The sequence below is a fragment of the Trichosurus vulpecula genome, chromosome 3 (genome assembly GCF_011100635.1).
Source record: "Trichosurus vulpecula isolate mTriVul1 chromosome 3, mTriVul1.pri, whole genome shotgun sequence".
In the NCBI taxonomy this organism is placed as follows: domain Eukaryota; kingdom Metazoa; phylum Chordata; class Mammalia; order Diprotodontia; family Phalangeridae; genus Trichosurus; species Trichosurus vulpecula.
Genome location: NC_050575.1, coordinates 414,924,100 through 414,945,361, shown reverse-complemented (window position 1 = coordinate 414,945,361; position 21,262 = coordinate 414,924,100). Strand labels below are relative to the sequence as shown.

At 50.3% G+C, this 21,262-nt stretch overlaps 1 protein-coding gene across 3 annotated transcripts in view; it reads right to left on the bottom strand.

The window, feature by feature from the left end:
* Positions 1 to 5,225: 5,225 nt before the first annotated feature.
* The window catches only part of SMC6 (structural maintenance of chromosomes 6), a 50,802-nt gene continuing 34,765 nt past the window's right edge, over positions 5,226 to 21,262 (bottom strand). For all 3 annotated transcript variants that reach the window (XM_036748612.1, XM_036748613.1, XM_036748614.1), the window contains exons 18-28: positions 20,307 to 20,467; positions 17,309 to 17,444; positions 16,284 to 16,364; positions 15,591 to 15,761; positions 13,593 to 13,730; positions 12,389 to 12,534; positions 9,997 to 10,122; positions 8,958 to 9,063; positions 7,061 to 7,213; positions 6,082 to 6,179; positions 5,226 to 5,673 (exon numbers count right to left, since the gene is read on the bottom strand). In XM_036748612.1, coding sequence (XP_036604507.1) covers positions 5,559 to 5,673; positions 6,082 to 6,179; positions 7,061 to 7,213; positions 8,958 to 9,063; positions 9,997 to 10,122; positions 12,389 to 12,534; positions 13,593 to 13,730; positions 15,591 to 15,761; positions 16,284 to 16,364; positions 17,309 to 17,444; positions 20,307 to 20,467 — 1,431 coding nt within the window. In that variant the 3' untranslated portion in view covers positions 5,226 to 5,558. The remainder of the gene's footprint in view (positions 5,674 to 6,081; positions 6,180 to 7,060; positions 7,214 to 8,957; positions 9,064 to 9,996; positions 10,123 to 12,388; positions 12,535 to 13,592; positions 13,731 to 15,590; positions 15,762 to 16,283; positions 16,365 to 17,308; positions 17,445 to 20,306; positions 20,468 to 21,262) is intronic.

Genomic DNA, 21,262 nt, shown 5'->3' with positions numbered 1-21,262 from the left:
ATTAAAGTACACAGAAAATGCAGACCTACATTGCTAGAGGGATGTTCCTATTCTGGGAGTTCACTAGATCACAGAATCACAGCTCTGTCCCTAAGTGCCTGGCACTAGGTGAAGCTCGTCCCTGCAAGGTGACACTCGATAGGGGGAGACAGCATGTACACAGATAAGAAAGTGCCAGCTCTAGAGAGGAAATACTGAGCATTTTGAGGGGTAGGCAGAGAGTGACCAAAGGCTGGAGAGGTCAAGGAGAATGAGAACTGAGAAAAGGCCACTCGATGTGAGGCCACTGGTAACTTTGGAGAGAGCACGGTCAGTGAACAATGAAGTCAGAAGCCAGAGACCACAGAGTCAACGAGGGAGTTTGAGGAAAGGAAGTAGAGGAGCCATTTGGAGACAATTTTCTCAAGGAATTTAGCCACAAAAGAGAAGGGAGCTCTAAAACAATCTCTTGGGGAAGGATCAAATGAAGGTTCTTTTTGGTTTTTTTTTGAGGATGGAGACACATGGGCATGTTTGCATGCAGCAGGGAAGCAGCCAGAAGCCAGGAAGAGACTGAAGTGAGTGAGGATGGCAGGGAGGCAATCTGCTGGAAAGGAGGGGATGGACTGGGCTCACCTGTGCATGTGGAGGGGGCTCCAAGGGCCACCTCATCCTACGAGGGAGAGGTGGTGGCTGGAGGCACCTGAGTGATGGTGGATGAGGAGGAAGGGACAAGGGGGAACCCTCAGGCGAACAGAGTGTGAGGCAAGGTTCTTAGCTAAGAGGGTGAGGGGAAGGGGAGCCCTGGAAGGTTTGAGGAGGGATGAAAAGGTCTGAAAAAGTCCCTGGGATAAGTGGGATAGAGAATTGGTTAGCACAGCACCTGGCTTACTTTGTTGTTCAGTCATTCAGGCAGGTCAAACTCTTTGTGATGTCATGGACCATACTGTCCATGGCAAAGATACTGGAATGGCTTGCCACTTCCTTTTCCAGCTCATTTTACAGATGAGGAAACTGAGGCAAAGAAGGTTAAGTGACTTGACCAGGGTCACACCAGCCAGATTTGAACTCAGGTCTTCCTAACTGCAGGCCCAGGGTTTTGTGCACTGAGTCACCTAGTTGCCTCCTGGCACATAGTAGGTGTTTAATAAATGTTTACTGAACTGAAATGGAAAAAATATTGCCTTCCACTTGAGGCTATGTGGATCCCATCAGAACAGTTTCTGTATTTTCTCCATCTTTGTTCAGTAGCAAGTGGATAGGAGAGAAGGAAGCAGATGCTGGAGTGACCCTTGGGGGTCACTTGGGGTTAAGGCTTGGAAGAGCTCGATCAACTATAGGATAATTAGGACAGGGACTCAAGAAAAGAGGACCAGGGGTGGAGGTGGAGGGGACAGTTAGGCGGCGCAGTGAGTAGAGCACCGGCCCTGGAATCGGGAGGATCTGAGTTCAAATCCAGCCTCAGACACTTGACACACTTACTAGCTGTGTGTCCTTGGGCAAGTCACTTAACCCCAATTGCCCTGCCTTCCCCCCTGCAAAAAAAAAAGGGGACAGGGTAGAATGGAAGTGGTTCAGAAAAGGGTCAGGATGCGCAAGGGAAGACAGCATACTGGGTGATGGCCTGGAAGAGGACTGAGAGGCAGAGGGGATGGATGTCACAGGGGAAGTGAAGAACAGGGTTTGGCTGTAGAAAGGAGGAGTGAAAACAGATTGTGACAGAAAAGAGAATTTAATAGAAACATGGAGGTGAGTGATGGCCAGATAAAGGGTAGGACTATCTCTGTGGCTGTGGTGGGTGGAGAAGGGCATGAGTAAGTTGAGGTTCTGGGATGTTTGAGTGTTTGAGGGAGGGTCAATATGTATGCTGAAGTCCCCTAGCATGAGGGCAGGAATTGGGGAAGGAAGGACTGTGAGCCAGGGAATGAGCTTATGGAAGAAAGAAGGAGAATGTCCTGCAGGCTGTAGTCCACAGCTATAGGAATCTTGCGTGGTAGGGGTCTATGGGCTTCAGGGGAGAAAGTGTCACCAAGGGATGGTGTTAGAGGGGAGCTGGCAAGTGGCAACGGGAAGCAGAGTCTCCCACTGCCCAAAACCTTCACTAGTGAATTAGGAGAATGAGGAGTGCAGCCAGTGCAGTGCTAGAGTAGGAGGCCAAGAAGCTGGGTCACGAGGAGGGAGCCAATCTAAGCAAGAGCCAGAAAATGGAAGGAGTGGAGAAGGAAAAGGATTTAAAATGAAAGTGTTACCTGTGTACCAAGCATTCCAGAGAGCACGGTGGGAGGGCAGGTAACTTTAGAGTGGGAAGTTGGGGGGAGGGATAGTGGTTTATTGAGGGGGTGGAAATAAGGGGGCAGGTGACAGCTCAGGGTTCAGAGTCACTGGGGTTGGGAGGGTTTGTCCTAGTGGGAGTGTGTTAGTCATTGAGGAATGAGCTCAAGTAAGTCATCATTGTCCGTAAGGATTCTGCCTCAAGGGGGAATCCTCCCAGGACAGTCAGTCAGAAAGAATGTGCCAGGCACTGTGCTGGGTGCTGAGGACACAAATACAACAGGGGGATGCAGGGTTTAACAACCAGCTCTCCATAAAACAAACATATGCATGACAGATTCAATCTGCATTATCATCTAGATGATAAGCCCTGATTTTTGCCGATTTCTGATGTGCAAATGCTTACATAGAAATGTTAACCATCAGGGAAAGAACCTGGACTGGCTCCAGCAGTCCCCTGAACAAGTAAAAAGCCAGTCCCTGCCCTCAATGAGCTTCCATTCTAAATTTTATCTCTGCAAGAATACATTTTTTGAAGAACAGAATCAGCACGGTGAATTATTGAGAGATTTCTATAGGAATGCTGCATTTCTGGGTGATACATCAAATCAAATGACCTGAATATTCTTTTGCAAGGTAAAAGTCTATCTATGACACATGGCAAAAAATCCAAGTGTTTCAAAACAAGGTATCTTTTTCAAAACAGTTCTTCCAAAGGAAATTTCGGTTGAACACCTTCCCTAGTTAGCAAAGGCCACTGACGCAGGATGATCTATGTGAATCATCTGACGAATATGCATTTATTACAGCCCTATTACCTGGAGAATACAAAAGGTTCAATGACTGAGAAGCATGACATCACGCTCCAATGAGCATTTCAGCCTCACCTAGGTGATCTCACCAAGGCACCCAAAGAACTACACATGGAACTGAGCTCCCAGTAGATGACATTAAAGTCATTGTTCCCAGTTGAAATATGGAAAAGCGCAGCAGGATACCCACGCCTTTGGCAACATGCGTAAAAATGCCTTCTTGCTTTTCAGCCATTTACTGCTGCGAATCTACATTCTCCTGCCTAACTCAAATCAAGACGCCCTTAAGGTGGCACATGACTGATACCTATCCAGGTCAACTGAAACTGTGGACTTCCATGCTGCAGACAAGTATTCAAATGTTTTCCAGCAAAAAGCAGACACAGCAAAGTCATTAAAAGGTTAACTTTTCATTTTTTAAATCAAGTGCAGAGTAGATTTTTACAAAATAATGTACATTTTTAAGCATGTCTAATTGGAGTCTCTTGAATGCAGCCTTATTTGATTACAGCTAAGTATTAATGTGGTCTTCCAGTGTGAAGATTTCCCATCCCTGAGCTAGGGTTACAACCAAGAAAAAATGGAGTACCCATCAAAACGGAGTATAATCCTTCAGGGGAAAAAACTGGCTATTTCAAGAAACAGGACTTTGAAACGATCCTGATGAAGAGACCAGAACTGAATCACAGGAAATTTGACAAGACTCAAGAGAAGCCTAACAAGGTGAACATAGAAGAAAAATCATAAGGGATTCAAGATTAAAGCGTTTATATCCTACAAGGGAAGATGATACACCTGTTAAGTCCAAGCAGTTTTCAGAAGAAATTAAAATTATCTCATTGTGAAAAAATGCTCCAAATCACTAGTTAGAAAAAGGCAAATTAAAACAAATCTGAGGTGCCACCCCCCATCTGTAAGAAATGGCAAATGCTAGAGAGGACGAGGGAAAAGAAGGTATACTAATGAACGGCTGGAGTAATGAGCTGGTCAACCCTTCTGCAGAACAACTTGGAACTGTGCCCAAAGGGCTGTAAAACTGTATATACGCCTTGACCTAGCAATACCACTCCTAGGTCAAAGGAAAAGCACGTATAGGTACGACATTTAGAGCAGCTCTTTTTGCGGTGGCTAAGAATTGGAAATTGAGGGGATGCCCACCCACTGGGGAATGGCTTAACAAGCTGTGGTACGGGAATGTAATGGAATACAACTGCGCTGTGGGAAATGACAAGGCAGGGGGGCTTCCAGAAGCTGCATGGCAGGACCTCTACGAAGCAATGCAAAGTGGAGTGAGAAGAACCGGGTGATCACTGTGCGCAGTAACGTTGGAATGATAGTTAACCGTGGAGGGCTTGGCTACTCTGATCGATACGATGATGTGAGACAATTCCAAAAGACTCAGGATGAGAACATCTCCAGAGAAGTGAACTCCGCACGCAAACCCAAAGGTAACTCTCTTTCACTTTGCTTTGCGCTACAGCTAACACGGAAGTGTTTTACCCAATTTTGTGTGGATAGCTGGTACCATATTGTTGGCTTTCTCATTGAGTAGGGTGGGAGAGAATCTGGAACTCGAAATTTAAAAAAGAACGTTTTTTTGCCTTTTCATCCAGTTTAACGACGTCTTTTAATGTCTATTAATCATCTTGTGGGGGGGAGGAGAAGACAACCAGTGTATTGGGATCTTCCTCTAGCTTTCTTGACATTGTGTTTCTCTTGTTGAGGTTCAGTCTCTGCGGTTTCATGATGTGTCATGGTGGAGTCGTCTCAAAGAATTCAAAGTCAGACCACCACTAATCCAAGCACAGGCATTAAATAATATTTTTTTAAAAAAACAAATGTGGCATAATAGAATTTCTTTTTTAAAATCAGCTAGGCTTCTTGAAGGCGAGGAGTGTAGGTGACCCGGCCATCACCCCCACCCACAGGACTGCAGTCACCTGTCAATGGGCCTTCCTGACTCACTCCTCTGTCCATTCTTCTGCTGGGGGGGTGGGGGAGATGGAGGCGAGCCTGTCAGTGCTAGCCAGGGGCTTCTCTAGGGCTAGGAAGGCAGGTGACTACTACCTGTCTTTAGGGCCAGGTCTGTGGGTGTATAGAGAAACATCCCCTTCACAAATTTTTCCACACCCAACTTTGGAATGAGTCAATGGAAACAATTGGTGCTCTGAAACATTTATTGGGAATCTGCAAAATCCAGAGTGAACATAAGCCCACAGCCAAGGTACATGCAGATGGTCTACACAACTCGCCTAAGAAGGAGGGGAAGGGTCACAACACTGAGCTTTCTCCAAGACACACACTGGAGGAGATGGGATTCTGGTTCTCTTCACAAAGAATTCAAGGTTGAGATACACATTCTACTAGTAGGGGAACAAAGAGGATTCTTTAATTTCTGAACAACTTTTAATTCGAAATACTCTTTTTTTAAAGCAGTACAGCTTCACACGCAACACTGAAGACGCTTTGAGAAGACAACCACGATCACAATGAGAATCAGCTTTGATCCTCCTCCTGGTCTTTGTTGGCCGCCTGGAAAGGCAGGGCTCTCTGGCCTCTTTCTGGATCTCGCATTCGGAGTATTCTTATCAGTCTACTCGGGGGAAGAGAGCTGGGAACATACAGAACACACGATCACTCCCATGCCCTGGTTCTGTCCCCCTCAGGACCCGACATCACTGGGACCAAGCATGGAGCCAGACTGGGCGGGTGGGAGAGCGCTGGCCTCAAAGGCCAAAAGGGAGGGACGCGTGGGGTGGGCCCCTAGAGCTAACACAATATTCCTGGTGGGCCTCATTAGCAGAGGGGAGCCCCGCCACATGGCCGTTATGGGGCATGAGGCTGGACGCTGATAGCATGTCCTATGTCCCATAGCTTGGTTGGGTGGGCCCAGGGCCCTGGATGACCAGCTGCCCAATATACTAAAAGCAAGGCCACCTCCTACAGTCCCAGAAAATGGTGACCTTAAAAACATGTGATGCAAAGGCCTGCAGGCAGAGGCCCAGGAAGGCATCCTTACCCCATGTTCTGTGGAGTGAGCAGGATGAACTGCCGGTAGTGCTGGGAATCGGCCATCTTAAGGATCATGTCCATGGCGATTCTTCTATTTACCATGTCCTAAAGGGGGAAGAAACCAGTGATTCACAGTCCTGGTTCACCAGGGAGGTCCTGCAGCATGGTACATGCAGGCCATGGCCCAGGAAGGCAACTGTTCCCCTTGAGAATTTGGTTGACAGAATGGCTCATGGGGCCAGAACAAATCTTTCACATGCCTGCATCTCGCTACTGTAAACCTCCCGATAAAGAACGCCTGAAATGAAGGCTAATTGGTCACCATTCCCGAGTTCTCTCAGGTGACATTAAAAGGAGCTTTCACTGAAGCTCAGTCTGCCTGTAATATTGACAAGCTGGAAATAAATTATCAAAATAAATTACACAGCCATCAAATTAACCTCTCAATTTTCTGTCAAGCAAAGCTTAAAAAAAAAAAGCCACGCTATAGCCCACCCTCCCCACTCCCCAATTCAGTGTTCTTTTTTCCTATACAACAGGCTGAACAAACACTTTAGTGCTGGCCTGGCACAGAATGCTCCCACCAAACTCGACAATGGTTCCTTAATGTATGGAAAAGGGACTCCTATTAAACAGAAACACAAGATGGCGCCCTAACCTATCATCTGCTAGCTTTGAAATCAATGGTCAAATGACAAGATAGTGGCTATCTTGTACCAATCCTGGGAACTGAAGGAAAGCACAACCTCAAATTTGTATTTTAAAATGTCAAACACAGGTTTGTCCTTTTCAAAGTATGACTAGGAAATAACTGGATGGATTAAAAAAACCGAACCACGTTAGAATTTCCATTTTCCTTTCCAGTGGTCGTCTGGGACGCAGGCTCCTTGGCTATCCCCACCCACTATCCACGCTCTCTCACTTCCCACGATACCCTAAGTGACCAAAGTAAAGTATAAACGAGGGAATTTAAAAGTGGACAATACCATGTAGACATCAAATTCATCCAGGCATCGGAAGGGAGATTCTGTGATGGACCATAAAGAAAGAATGAAACACACGGTGGAAAAAGAGCGCTCCCCTCCGGACAAGGACCGCATGTCACTGAAAGCGGCTTGGCTCCCCTCTCCAGGCTGGACCTGGGGAACAATTGAGAAAGTAATTACTCTACTGAATGTGGGGAAGAGGAGCTTTGCTGTTGGCCAAGATTGCTGTTGGTCAAAGCCTCACAGGCCCCGGAGAGCAGCTGGACCAACACAGAGAGCAGTGCCTCACCCAAGCTGGGAAGTAGCAGAATCGAGCTTCGAACCCAAATCTCGACTCCAAATCTTGTGCTTTTTATCATACAGCAAACAAATAAACAGTTAATGAAAAACAGGTGGCAGGTTCCGCTTCTCTAAGAGAGCTCTCTTTCAAGAGTTCCACAATAACTAGGACCCGAGAGCCGAATGCTGCCAAGCCTTCCCAACACAAATGATAAAGGGTCATCAAATCCTAGGTGCCAGGCCAGCCAGCAGGAGGCTGGCCGCCCTCTCCAACACCTGGAAATCCTGGAGCGGAGGAGAGGCCCGCACAGCCCCATTTCTGCTCATACCAGGGGGACATGCTGAAGAGCATCACAGCTCCTCGTGGGCCAGTCACCCTCTGCCCTTAGAGCCCAGAGAACAAGCGAGCACGCCAAGGCCGGTTGGGGTATCAGAGTGGGGATGCTGGCCTGCCTGTGGCAATCACTGCCAGATCCTCAGATGTCTGGGCTCTTTCCACTGCAGAGAGAGAGGCCTGGGCAGAGGCCTACGAAACCAGCAATCACCTGGGAGCATGGAATCGATGCCCAGGGCCCAAGTCCAGAGGGGACGTCCTACCAGGGCAGAGGCTGAAGAGCATGCCCTCAAGCATGGCTGGGCCCATGTGTGGTCCGCTGGCCCATGTCCAGCTGGAAGCCCAAGGCACTAGCCAACACCCTTTCCCCAATGGGCAAAGGGAAGCGTTTCTCTGCTGTGCAGCTGCCAAGAAGTGTAAACTAAAAGTAAAAGCACTGGTCACCCTGAGTGACCTCCAAAAGTCCTGCAGTAGATGCACCAAGAATTCTGGGCACTGCAGGGGCCCTGCAAGCCTGTGGGGGATGTCTGCCCTGTGCAGGCACTCAGGGCTCCAACAGGTGAATAAGCCACGAGGAGGATGAGAATAATAGTGTGCATTTATAAAGTGCCTACCGGGTGCCAGGCTCCATGTTAAGCAGTTTACAAATATGATCTCCCTGGAGCCTCACAACAATCCTGGGAGCCAGCTGCTATTATCATCCCCATTTTATAGATGGGGAAACTGAGGCAGATGGCAGCCAGGTGACTTGCCCAGAGTCACAGATCTACAAAATGTATAAAGCTGGATTTGAACCCAGCTCCTGACTGTGGACAAACAACCCAACTTTCTCATGTATAAAATGAGGATTCCACCTGCCCTACCCACGTCAGTGGATTTTCTGAGCCTCAAATGGGCATTGTCAGGTGAATGCATTCTCCTTCCTGTGGGCCCTGGCTCTCGCTGGAGGCGGTGGCTCCTTTCCGTCTGGACCAAGGGGAGCCTGGCGGGCAGGACACCCAAGGGCAATGGCACCAGACTGGCACTGCCAGAGGAGGGCCCAAGCTTTGTGCACTCTCTCCATTCCAATCAGAAGATGACATTTCCCCAGCACAGCGGTCTGATCAATCGGAAACTTCCAAAGGCCAGACCCAGTAAGCTTTACGAGTGGAGGGGACCTGGGGGGAGGGGTCACGGAACTGGCCCCAGGAAAGGTCTAGGGCCCAGGACTGGGAAGCTTTGGCACTGGGCTCCCGTGTCCCGGGAAAAGATGCCCACCCATGGGCAGCTGACTCCGAGACTTACTGTGATGGCCAGGGTCTCGTTCTTGTGGTCAAAGAGCATCTTGCCGGAGTAGGCCCGCTGGGAGAGCAGGTTGTCAAAGTACAATTTGCACCGTAAGGTGAGACACCTGAAGGGGACAGAAACCACCATTCGCACAAGAGACGACAAGGGCCTGCCTTCTCCAAGCCAAGTGGCCAGACCCTCAGACCCGTCCTCCAGAGCCTCTCCATTCTAGGGCACAGCCTCAGAAAACCCCGGCCACGAGGGGGCACAAAAAGACTTTCACTGACAATTTTTATTTTTTCATTTTCATTTGAGTCAAATCAGAGATTTTAATAGGGAAGATTACAAAGTCTTATACCAGACAAGGTAGAGGCAGCACCTGACATGCGGGGAGCATTTCAGGAGAATCTGGTCTCCACCTGAGTCACCAACACCCCACCACAAGCCCCAGAGCTCAGATGAGGAAAGTTCCCCAAGGCAAAGGAGGGGAAGGGTCCTCTCTGTTCTCAGTCTCCCCAGGCAGCCCACTGCACTTCCTCTGGGGCCCATTCCCTGGGCTGGGCCTTTGACCATATGCGTGCTGGCTCTTGGGGCCTCCCATTTTCTCTCTAGGTAGTAGATGCTTATAAACCCAAGGGGGAACCTGGGCATTTACCCCAGAGCATCCTTCTCTTGGTGGGTACTCTCTGCCCGCCAAAGTATGGACCAAGTATTGAAGCAAAGCTTTGAGAGACCTTTCTCAGGGAAAAGGGATAGACCAGATCATCTCGATTTCCCTAAATTTAATTATGGCAGGAGGTCTCCTTTGTCCGCCAGCCTTCTGCTGCCTTGCCTCCAAAGCTTGTTCATTAACGCCTGACCAAGAATCAATGCCTTGACCTCTGGGGGCCTCCGTTTTCTCATCTGTAAAATGGGGGTCCTTACCGCAGAGGTGTGTAGCAATGACTCCTGCGAGATCATACGCAAACACACATGCCCAGGGCTTTGTAAGCTGTGGATGGATGGTGGCATGGACGTGCCACGGGTGCAGAAGGGGCGAGGCGCGGGGGCTGCTCACCTTCGGAACTGCTGGTAGGTCTTGTATCTCTGGGTCATGATTTCATCCAGTAATTTAATGAACTTCTTCAGGCTCTTCACCTTGCCATCCAGGTCCTGGTAGGTCTCCTTGGCCTCCTTGTACTGCCTGTTGAATGACCAGAGTTAATTCTGAGTGAGAAGCTGTCTGCGCCTTCCAGGGTCTCCCCAGGCAGGGGGCACCCAGGGCTGTCCTGGGGCGGGGCTCAGCACAGGGGCTGCCAAGGCCACGCCCAATCCCACTTGGCACTGCCTCCTCCCTGCACTCTGTACCGTGGGGGCACCTGAGACAAACTGAAGAGTTACTTAGAAATGAAGAGGGTGAGTACCAGCCAATAGGAATGAACATTTCAAGGAACAAAGAACAGAAGAAGGGGCTGGGGGTGCCACTGGGGACCCCACTCATACTCTTTCTTTTTGTGGCTGAGAAGTGCCTTCAATTGGTCATCCCCAACTGACTGCCCATCTGCTTCCTCTGCGTCTCCTCCTGAGCTCTCTTCCCTCAGGAGGGGAAGGTTCTTCTGCTCCCTCCTCTTTTTTGGGCAGCCCTGGCTGGGACACAGCAGTGACCGGGCAGAATCCAGCACTGGCTGAGCTGTCGATGGGCACACTGGTCCCAGAGGGGGAAGGTGCCCGTTAGGCCATCTTGGGAAGGCCGCAGGACCCAATACGCTCTGTGGAGCCCTCAAGTCCTTGACATGAGTATGGGCATGGGGCAAACTGTGCCCTCGGCTCTGCTTGGGTTTGATTCCAGCTGCCCTGTCATTTCTCGCAGAGTTGCCATGCACCATTGCATGTAGACGTGTGGTCCAATGGGCTGCAGTCACCGTTTTGTGCAGATGGGGCCTCTCCTTCAGGCTGCACCCAGTCCTCACCCTCACTCCCTTCTGCCTCTGTCCCTGGATTCCCAATGAAAGCCTTGAGCTTAGCCTTCTAGGCCAGTCCAGGCCAACTGGCCCATCTAGGGAGAGGACAGCCAAGGGCTGCCAGCAGACAGCTGGGTATCCAGCGACCTGGAGTGTAGGCAGAGTCCCCAAGAGCTGACCAGGGACATGGAGACTCAGGGGAACCAGACATCTTGCTCTGCAGGGGCTCCCAGTGAAGGTTCAGGACAAAGGCTTGAGTCGGTCAGACGACGACAGCTCAGGAGAGGCCTGGCAGCTGTGACCCAGAGGCTCAGATGTTTGTTAGGAAGCCCTTTCACTGACAAAGTCAGGGCCCTGACAGATCAGTAGGAACAGCTGAAGTCAAGAGGAGACAAGTGAACATTGAGATAGGTCATGGTGTAAACTGAGATGCCCTACATTCCATCATGAGAGGTTCTTGTGGAGCCAATGTGCTCGGCAGCAACGAACAGTCCTGGGACACTGCTGCTCCAGGAGGGGAGGCCATCGCCAGCAAGCTGGCGGCCACCACGGTGGTGCTCTTCACTCTTCAAAGGGACAGCCACCACTGTGGCGCTCTGCACTCTTCAAAGGGGTGGAAACCACGGAGGCGCTCTGGGCTCTTTGACAGGGCAGCCGCCATCACGGCGCTCTTCACTCTTCAAAGGGGAGGCTACCACTGTGGCGCTCTTTGTTCTTCAAGAAGTGGTCTCTCCAAAGGGGGCAGTGACACACTTTAGTGGGGTGCCTCAAAGGATGAGGGAAAGGAGGCCAATGAGAATGCAGCCTATCTAGCTGGGAGAAGGCCGGATGATGATGATGAGGAGGGGATGGACCTAAGGAGAGCTGGGAGGAAGTTATAAAGATCAATATTCTCCAAGTATATGGGAGGTCTCTGTAATAATTAGAGTTATCTAACACTGAGAAGTGTTCTCTAGGAAGATACCTCTCATTTAGAGTCAAACAGACCCGCACAATGTGGCAGGTGGGGCGAAGATTAAAACAGGCTAAACTTCTCTGGGCTGCAGATGGGCTGCCTAAAATCCTTTGGTGGGCTGTAAATGCCTTGAGGGCCATATGTTGTGCAGCCTGGTCTAACAAGTCAGCCATCAGAATGTTTATCATTATTCTTCCAACACAAGCCCTCTGAATAAAATCGAATCCCATTTTAAAAGAACAGACGGGGGCCACAGCCACCCTTGTAAAGATTTTTTTTCTTAAATGAAAAAAAAAAAAGAAAAGAAATTAGTAAATTATCCAAGATCAAGAAGATATTAGGTGAAAACTACAACAAAAACAACCCCAAATGCTTTACCTGCCGTTGAAAAAAGAATTCTGAAATCCTAGGAAGGAAATCAATTTTCACAGAAAGGACAAAATTCCAGCCTGACAAGAGAAAAAACAAGCAGGCCCCAAGAGACAGGCCGGCACCAGTCAAAGGGCCAACTGGGAGAGTTGGGTACAAGAGAGAAGAAGCACAGAGCCCGTTACCTGATGATCTCTTCCCTGTCTCCGTGACTGTCACTTTCTGTCTGTATCTTCTGTCTCAGCCGAGTAATTTCTTTGTCAAGAACGGAAGGCGTTTTCTTCACTTCTATTCGCTCAGGGCAGATCTTTTTGGCCAGAGCAGTTTTCTCCTAAAACAATTAAAATGTAATTTTGTTCAGTAACAGACTTAAAATCTCCCTTCCCATGAACACCCTGGATGTAAAAAAGCCTTAGGAGATAAAGCAACTCCATCGCCTGTAGCTGAACAAATGAGTAGGGGTAACCCAGGCCAAGTGCCCAGCAACCTCTCACTCAGAAGTATCGTGGTAAGCGCCAGGCTGCACCAACCCAGCAGTGACTCTGGACAAGGAGTCAAGTAAACGATCGAGCTCTGCGATATCTCAATGACCATGTGTGATCACTGGAAAGATGCCTGGGTGTAGGCTCCCTGTCCCCGCCCTCCCCCCCACTTTATCCCTGGCTGTGAGGAGTGGGAGGGAAGGGTCGTTGGGGAAAGAGAGGTAATGTAAAAAGTAGGTAATTAAAAAATACTTTTAAAGAAAGAATCTTGGGGAAAAGTGACCTCTCTGTGACCCTTTATTCATTCCCCCACCCCTCTACCAGGGTGACTCCTCCATCTGCCCCCCCTCACCTTCTTGGCTATCCCCAGCCTCCTGTCCAACCAGGCTTTGGGCTAAGGGTCTGGACTCCAGTCCTGGCTCTGCTGCGCACCACCCCCCTGCCCCCACCTGTGGGACCCTGAGCAAATTAAGTCTCTCAGGGCTCGGTTTCCCCATCAGGAAAACAAGTACAGTGGGGAATCAGAAACTCTTTTTTGTACCACTGTTTCCTGGATGCAGTAGGGTCTGCCTGCTCCTGCCATATGCTGGAGAGCAGGGCCATGGGTCCCAGGGCCTCCACGGCAGGAGGACATGCAGCCCAGCCTTTCCACCAGCTCCCTGCCTTTCTGGGCTTCTCTCTCTATCAGGCCCCCCAGCGCCTAGCATAGTGACTGGCATATAGCAGACGCTCAGTAAGTGGGCATGGCTAACTGACTCAGTCCCTAGGGGCTATTTCCTTGGTGAGCCTCAGCTGCTTCTTCTACACACAGAAAACCATTCTTGTGAGGAGGAGGGCCTTGGGGATCCCAGGCCTAGGCAGTCATCCCTCCCCTCCCCTGGCCCAGCCCCCGCAGACAGGCAGGTACCACAAGCTCCCTCTCTATCTTGGCCAGCTCCTCTTTCTTCGCCTGGAGAGTGTCCACATGCTGCTTGAGCCTCTCCTCATAATGGCGCAGCGACCGCTTCTGGGTGTCCACCTCTGCATAGGCCTGATTCAGTTCTTCCTGTTGGAGAGAAAGCTGAGTGAGCACCATAGCACCACCTGGAGCGTGTGGGCACAAAGACCAGCAAAGAAGGCCCCTCTGGCCTCCACTCAGGGAGCATGGGCACCTCAGAGAAGCCAGCAGGCAAAAGCTTGGTATGGACAGACAAGCTTGGAGCCAAGACAAGCTGGAGGAGGGGGCTCAGGCAGCCTGGGGGACCAAAGAGGGGGCACCTGAGAAAGGATGGGGAGAGATGCTGTGGAGATGCAGCATCAGCTTTGAGGCCCAGACCCCCACAGGCCCTCTAGCCAGAGAGTCAGACAGGGGAGCCCCCAGTTCCCAGCTGGCTCTGTTGCGTTTCCACTCCCCCATTAGCCTGGAAACTCCTTGAGGGTGGGAGCTGTCGCCTTCTTAGAGGTATTGTCAGGGTGCAGCACAGCACCGGGCACATAGCCCTCAACAAAAGTAAAGTGCATTGTATTGTATTGTATCATAGCTGTACTGAGGTGAGGGAGAATGAACTGAGGGGTGACCGGAAGGATGCACAGCCACCCCAAACAGGAAAGCTCTGGAGGGGGGCTGGATGGACGGGGGGAGATGATGTCTGGGGTGTATCAAGTCTGAAGAGGCCTAGGGGCAGCACCCAAAAAGAGAAGCTAATTCAATCCGTGGGAGCTGACGAGCTCAGAGAGAGAGAAGAGGGCCCTACTCTGAGCCTTGAGGGACAGCCATGGTTAAGGGCACAGATGTCCTGTGTGTGTATCATACAAATGATGGGCGTGCCAGAGAGGTGGGAAGTGGGAGGGATGGGCAGATGGCAGGAGGAAGACCAGGGAGGTCAGTGTCCCCAAAAGCTGGTGAAATGAATGCAGAGGGATCTGGAAGGGTGAGGATGGAAAAGAGGCCACAGCTAGAGACGGTCACCGGAGAAGAGATGATGGGAAAGATGAAGGAAAGGAGAGAGGGAGGGAGTCATGAGGATAAAGGAAAACCAGGATGTGGCCTAAGGAGAAGGGACAGGAGGCTGCCAAGAGGGCAGAGAGGACAGACCACCCCCCGCCATCCCCCCAAGAAAAAAGGGGCAAATGGCAATCAGGGAGCTTCTGGGGAACCTGGAGAGCACGGCCTCCTGCTCGGCCACCCTGCCTCCAGGGTGACAGCCCTTCCTTAGTGCACAGGGGGCATCCCAGTCCTTGAAGCCACTGATGACAGTAGAGGCTTAATAAGTCGGGGGGCTTTTTCCGTTGACTGATTCATGAAATATGGCGGCCTTGGCTTCCACGCTGAGACCTCATGGTGGATCCCAGGAACCACTAACCTATTCTCACTGGGCAATTGTAACTATGGTTTCTGTTGGACCCCATGACCTTGTCCTGTTCCCCGCCCCCCTCACCCCCATCATCTCTCCCTGACAGTCTCGCCCAGGGCGGGGCCCAGAAAAGGCAGGGAGAAAATGGTGGCTGAAGGTCTGATGACTGGTATCATCTAACAGGGAGGGCAGCAAGAGCTGCTCTTTTTCATCTATAGATGCCAGCCTTATTGGAGGGGCTGCTTTCCTGGCCACACCACCAGGTGACCTTGTCAACATCCTACCCCATCTTTAGGCCTCAGGCCAGAGCTGCATGGTAGCCCGGGGTGGTGTATTAGAGCATCGCACCTGAACCCCAGGGCCCTGGGTGCCAATTCTGCCTTGGCCCCTTTTCCCTGGTACAAATCACCTCGCTCTGGCCTCTGTACCCTACTCAGAAATCTACCAGGGCTGAACCAGAAGCCCTGAGAGGTCGCTCCAAGCTCAGGGGCCCCTGCTTCCCAAATTCTCTGACTGCAGATGGGGCACACACAGTGGATGAGACCCAAAGACACAAGAGCAACACCACAAACCTTCACAGGCTCCGCCAACTCAGAAACCTGATGGATTTTCAACTTGAAGTCTTCATACGTCTGCTCAGCATCTGTTTTCTGTTTCCTTAGATTCTCCATCTCTTCCTTTCGAGCCTTCATCTCCTCCTCCACTTCCTGCATCTGCTTTTTAATCTCTTCGTCTTCCTCCTCCTGTTCACAAGAGGAATCAAGAAGAGAATTTCTGAATACGAGCAACATGGCACCGATCACCCAAGAGGAAGAAGCCACAGCCGTGGGGACATCACTCTGGTGAACAGCAGAAAGCAGGAGAAAAGGAGGGACCAGAAGGAAGAGAGAAAAGGGGTCCAGCCCGGCTAGTGGAGGTGCCCAGAGTGCAGAGGGGACAGGACAGAAATCCTGGCAGCCAAGCACAAGATGAAGCAGGAGGGGAAAGCAGCCAAATGGAAGCTACGCAGGCCCAATGTTCAACGGTTTGTCGTTCCATAATCAAACACCAGAATAAGGTAAATGCAGATGGACAGAAGGCCCTGACATGGTGCATGAAGGGAACGAGCAGAAGCAAGATAAACACACAACACTGGAGCCTAGGGGCCAGAGCCCAGCTGGATAATGGCCTGGAAACTCGACCCAAAGCACAGCCAAGAGGACCATGGGGGAGCCAGGGGCCTGAAGGGAAAGCCTTGTCTTAAAACACAGGCCACACATTCTCACCAGAGTCGAGATGTCCACAGACTGGTTTTCTTCTTCATTCTCAAGATTTCTTATTTCTAAAGCAATTTTTCTGGCTTTAATCTGAAAGAAAAACATTTAGGTTTTGTGATCTATATATTTTTCAGACTTAGGTCAATTTCCCAAAAATTAGGGTCCTCCCTGCCCCCAGCATGCCCCCCCCCACCTATGCTGGACAAGCCCCAAGGCCAGAGATGTCTCCAGGGCCCTGAGCATTAAGCCCAACCCCCAAGAACTGGCATGGGGCAGAGTCCCTGCCCCTCAGATTCCCTCTATCAGGCTAAGGGTTATTTCAGGACATTTAGATCTCACACACATACAAGTACATACAAACACTGTTGTTGAGTCACGTCCGACTTCATGACCCAGTTTGCGGTTTTATTTGTGGAGATGCTGGAGGGGTTTGCTATTTCCTTCTCCAACTCATTTTACGGATGAGGAAACTGAGGCAAACAGGTTTAGTGACTTGCCCAGGGTCACCCAGCTAGGAAGTGTCTTAGGCCGAATTTGACTGGGGTCTTTCTGACTCCAGGACAATGCTCTCTGTGCACTGTGGTACCCCCAGTGGCCCTCTAGGTAAATATAAATATGGACAAATGATCCCAATGCAAGTGGGCTTGACCTGTTGGGAGTCAGAACTCTCCAAGCGACTGTGAGGCTCTAAGGAGATAAACGCAGCCTTAACGCAATTGGGAATGTTAGCTTTCATTACTCTAACAGGACTGTAGAATACTGTCACAGAATGGGGCCTGGAGTCTATGAGAGCTGAGCTCAATGCCAGCATCAGAGGCATCCTAGCTGTGGGGCCCTGGGGAGGTCACCTGACCTCTGCTTGCCTTGGCTTCCTCATCTACAGAATGGACACATCCCTGCCAGGCTACCAAGCGCCACCTGTGAGCTGAGGCCACCCACTGAGTGTCCCGGCTCCCTGAGTACGTTACACAGACCTCCGCAGATTTCCCAGGAGGCCCCCGGGGCCTAGTGCTCCAGGCCCCATGGGCACTCACCTTGAGTTCTTTCAGATGTCTGTGATGGCTGGCAACCAATTCCTGATTCTTCCGAAGGTCGCTCTCCAGAGAGCGCACATGCTGCTCCAATGTGGCCAGCTGTGACACTCTGCTCTCCACCTCCTTCTCCAAATGGCTGCAGGAGGAAAGAAAAGACGATCACGTCCCAGCCCAGTGCTACCCAAGCTCAGGTGTTTTTTAACCACCTGCAGTGGGAACCCTGAGCCAGGCCCAGGGCGGGGTGGGTGGGGGAGTTGAACAGTCCTATCTGACTCTGGGACCCCACGGGGACTGATTTGCCACTTCCTTCTCCAGCTCATTCTGCAGATGGGGAAATCGAGGCAAGCAGGGTTAAGTGTCCAGGGTCACAAAGCTACAAGTATCTGAGGCCATTTGAACTCAGGCCTTGTAGTCTCCAGTCTCTCCAGTTTTCTTCCTGAAATGATCACTTAAAACTTCCTCCCTTGATAAACTGAAAACGTACAGGCTGGGTCAGAGAGTCAATGTGCTGCCTATCACGTACCCCCGTCCTCATAGTACGAAGAGCCCAAGCCCTGACACTCCACCTCCTGTGCAACACTGAGCTTTCTCTGCTAACACAGACAAGTGATGGAAGGATGGATGAAGAAATGATCTGTTTGCTGGGGGCAGTGCTGTGACCACCTCAGGCCACCTTCCCTCACCAGCCTGGGATCGCAGAAGACAGACAAAGAAGAAACACAGTGACAGAGGAAAGGGCCACCAGTGAGACCATCCTGCTGGAGGCAGCAAGGAAAGCCAACTTCAGACTGTCCATCCAGAGCAGGACGTTTACTAAAGCCCTGCCATGGGTCAGGCAGGGCACCAGCCACTGTGGATGCAAGGAATGGAACAGGCCTCAGGTCCCAGCAGCTGACCATCAGCTGGCAGGAGACCTCTATGCAGATCAGTAAATAAAACTGCAACACGTAGGCTTCAAAATCCTCTTCTGCGGAGAAGAAGATGGTCAGAGGAGAGACTGGAATAATGGGGGCAGGATAAAGGAAGGGAGACACTCTGACTGTTCAAAAGGAGTTGGTCCCCAAGCACTGAGATGCTTCTGAAGGGACCCAACAGCCAGTGCGCTACCCGCTTACAAAAGAGCTCATCGCTGGACAGCCCAGCTCCCAGGCCACAGCTCGTCTTGGAAATTGTGGAGGATGTGAAAGCTACTTGGGGAGGGCAGAATGGCACAAAGGTTCAGATTGTCAAAAGAATAAAGAAAAGGAAGCACGCAGATCAAGCAGATTCAGGCCAGAGTGCTCTGACTGGACTCCTAGTCAAGTAAACAAATACAGCAAATACAAAAGGTCATGCCAGACTAAGGTAATTTGTCTTTTCTGGATAGTTTCTAAACTGTCACGTCAGGGGAAAGCTGAATCCAGAGCTGCCTTGGGTTTCAGGACATCCGACAGTCCTGTTTTCTGCTTTTTGGGAGCCCAACTGACTGGAATAGTTCAATGGCAGCATGGAGTGAGGTCTCCAGTGGAGTGCCCCAGGAATTCGTACATCAGTGACTTGGAAAGAGCAGATAGAGTATATTTAGCCAGTGTGGGCACAGCAGGCTAACAAGCCAGGCCACCCGTCAGAAGACAAAATTTAGAAGGGGCAACTGTGAAGTCTTATGCTTGGGTGCAAAGAATTAATTTCCTTAGAGCAAAACTGAGTGGTGGGTCTGCAGAGAACCCAGGGCTTCAGTGAGCTCATCATTCAATCTCACAAGCTCTCAGAAGTGCCCTCTCTGTGTCAGCCACCAGGGGCACAAAGGAAAAGAGGAGATGGGTCTACTTTCAAGGGGGCAGCCCTTGGGCACGACCACCAAGCCCGACCATGCACCCACCTCTCTGCCAGAGCATCAGCTCCTTGAGAGCAGGGGCTGTTTAGCTGTCCTATCTGCCCAGAGATTAGCCTGGTGAACGCATTTAACAGAGGCTTTCTCAATCATGCTGCACTGTGTGTGATCTGGCTTGGCACATACACAGTGCTGGGCACCTGTTTTAGAAAACCCCTGGCCAACAGCAGGATAGGTGGGACGGCAGGGGCCTTTGTGCCCACGCCAGACAAGGACCAGGCAAAGGACCAGGGAGGGTGAGCCTGGAGAACAGACAAGAACAGGCTCTTCAAGTAGGTTGTGTCTGGCCCTTTAGACTTCACCTAGGGGCAAGAAGGGGTGGCTGCCACGAAGAAACTTATGTGTAAAGTGCAGAAAAACCACAGCATCCAGAGGGCCCCCAGGCCCAGCCAGCGACCTAGGAACACGGCGGCAGGCTTTGAGTGAAGGCCATATCATAGAAGAATTCTTTGTCATGTACAAACTGGACAAGACACATGGCCACAACGGTCCTAGCCAACGACAATGCCTCACAGAGCTCTACAGCCATGTTCATTAGAGACATTTGTGTCCATGTCTCTCTTTAAAAAAATATAATGAGTCTTATGAATATCTTTCATTCCCGAGGCATTTTTGCATTCCCCAGCCCCACCACCAGAAACTGAATCCTCTCCTGGAACAAAAAACACGGATGGAAAAACACCCAGTGAGGACAACGCACATGACCCGGTATCAAACACTGTGATCAGGCGTGCAAGACTCTGTATCCAACACTGTACCAGTTCTCCAGTTGTTTTTCAGTCCTGTCCAACTCTGTGACCCCCTGTGGGGTTTTCTTGGCAGAGATACTGCAGTGGTTTGCCATTTCCTTCTCCAGCTCATTTTACGGATGAGGAAATTGAGGCAAACAGGCCTAAGTGACTTGCACGGGGCCACACAGCCGATGAGTGTCACAGGCCAGATTTGAACCAGGGAGATGAGTCCTCCTGACTCCAGGCCTGGTGCTCTGTCCAGCATGGTTCTCCTGGCTACCCATGCATCAATTATGTATTAATTGAGCTCCAGGTGTGAGCCAGGCACGATGGCCCACAGGTGCTGGGGAGGGCTCCCCTTCCCTCTCCAGGGCAGCTTCCAGACTCTGCCACCCACCTTATTTCTTTCTCAACATCCCCAGTGAGATAGCGAGGCCTTGTTCTTTCTGATGAGTAATAGCGCCTCTCAAACACTTGGTCGCCTTCTGCGGTGAAAGCTTCACTGCAATTCTTGGGGGGTTTCTGAGACTGCATCACAGCACGAGCCAATGGGCTGCTCTGAAAACCGAGAATGACACAAGAAACAAACGTCATCAGTAGGTCAAGTGTGGCACCCAAATACTGATGGCCCAGTTAGGCCAACAGGAACAAAATGGAGCCCAGGGCTTTGTGAATCAGGATGTCCAATCAACTGACTTAAAATATTTACAAAGGCTAAAAGGTCAAATTTCACCGAAGGACACCGATTATTCCTAACAAATCTGACATTCAAACTCTTATAAACATTGTACTTAATATTCAAATGGACACTGTAACCTATCAAATTTAATTAAGTCCTTTGCTGATAAAAAAAGAAATTATTTTGGTCCAGGGTGAAAATGAACTGGATATTTACACTGCAGAAAAAAAGTGTGACAAAATTTTAAGAAAAGAGAAACTAAAACTAAGTCAATCGATAATTCTGAATTAGTTTAGAAGACAACATCGAGCTGACAATCAGTGGGAAAATAGAGAAGGACGTAAGTCAGGGAAGGAAAAAGGCAGGAGCTAACGTAACCCTAAGTCAAGTTTCTCCTCACTCAGGGGTCAAGGGTGTCATTTCATTGTTTTCTATTAAACCCCATGAGGTTCCATGAGCATCTACTATGAGACTGTGAGGAGGCTGAAGATAGTGGCTGGGTCACGTGTCCTCTTTCAACGATGGACCAATGGCCAGAGACGGGTGGCACCTGAGAAAGGCTGCTAAGCATATGCTTGGAGTTTTGAAAATCTACTCAGTCATTAAATGGACGAGGAAGGAGAAAGGGAAGGAGAAAACGGTCTCTGCCTATCACTAAACAAGAGCCAGAGAAA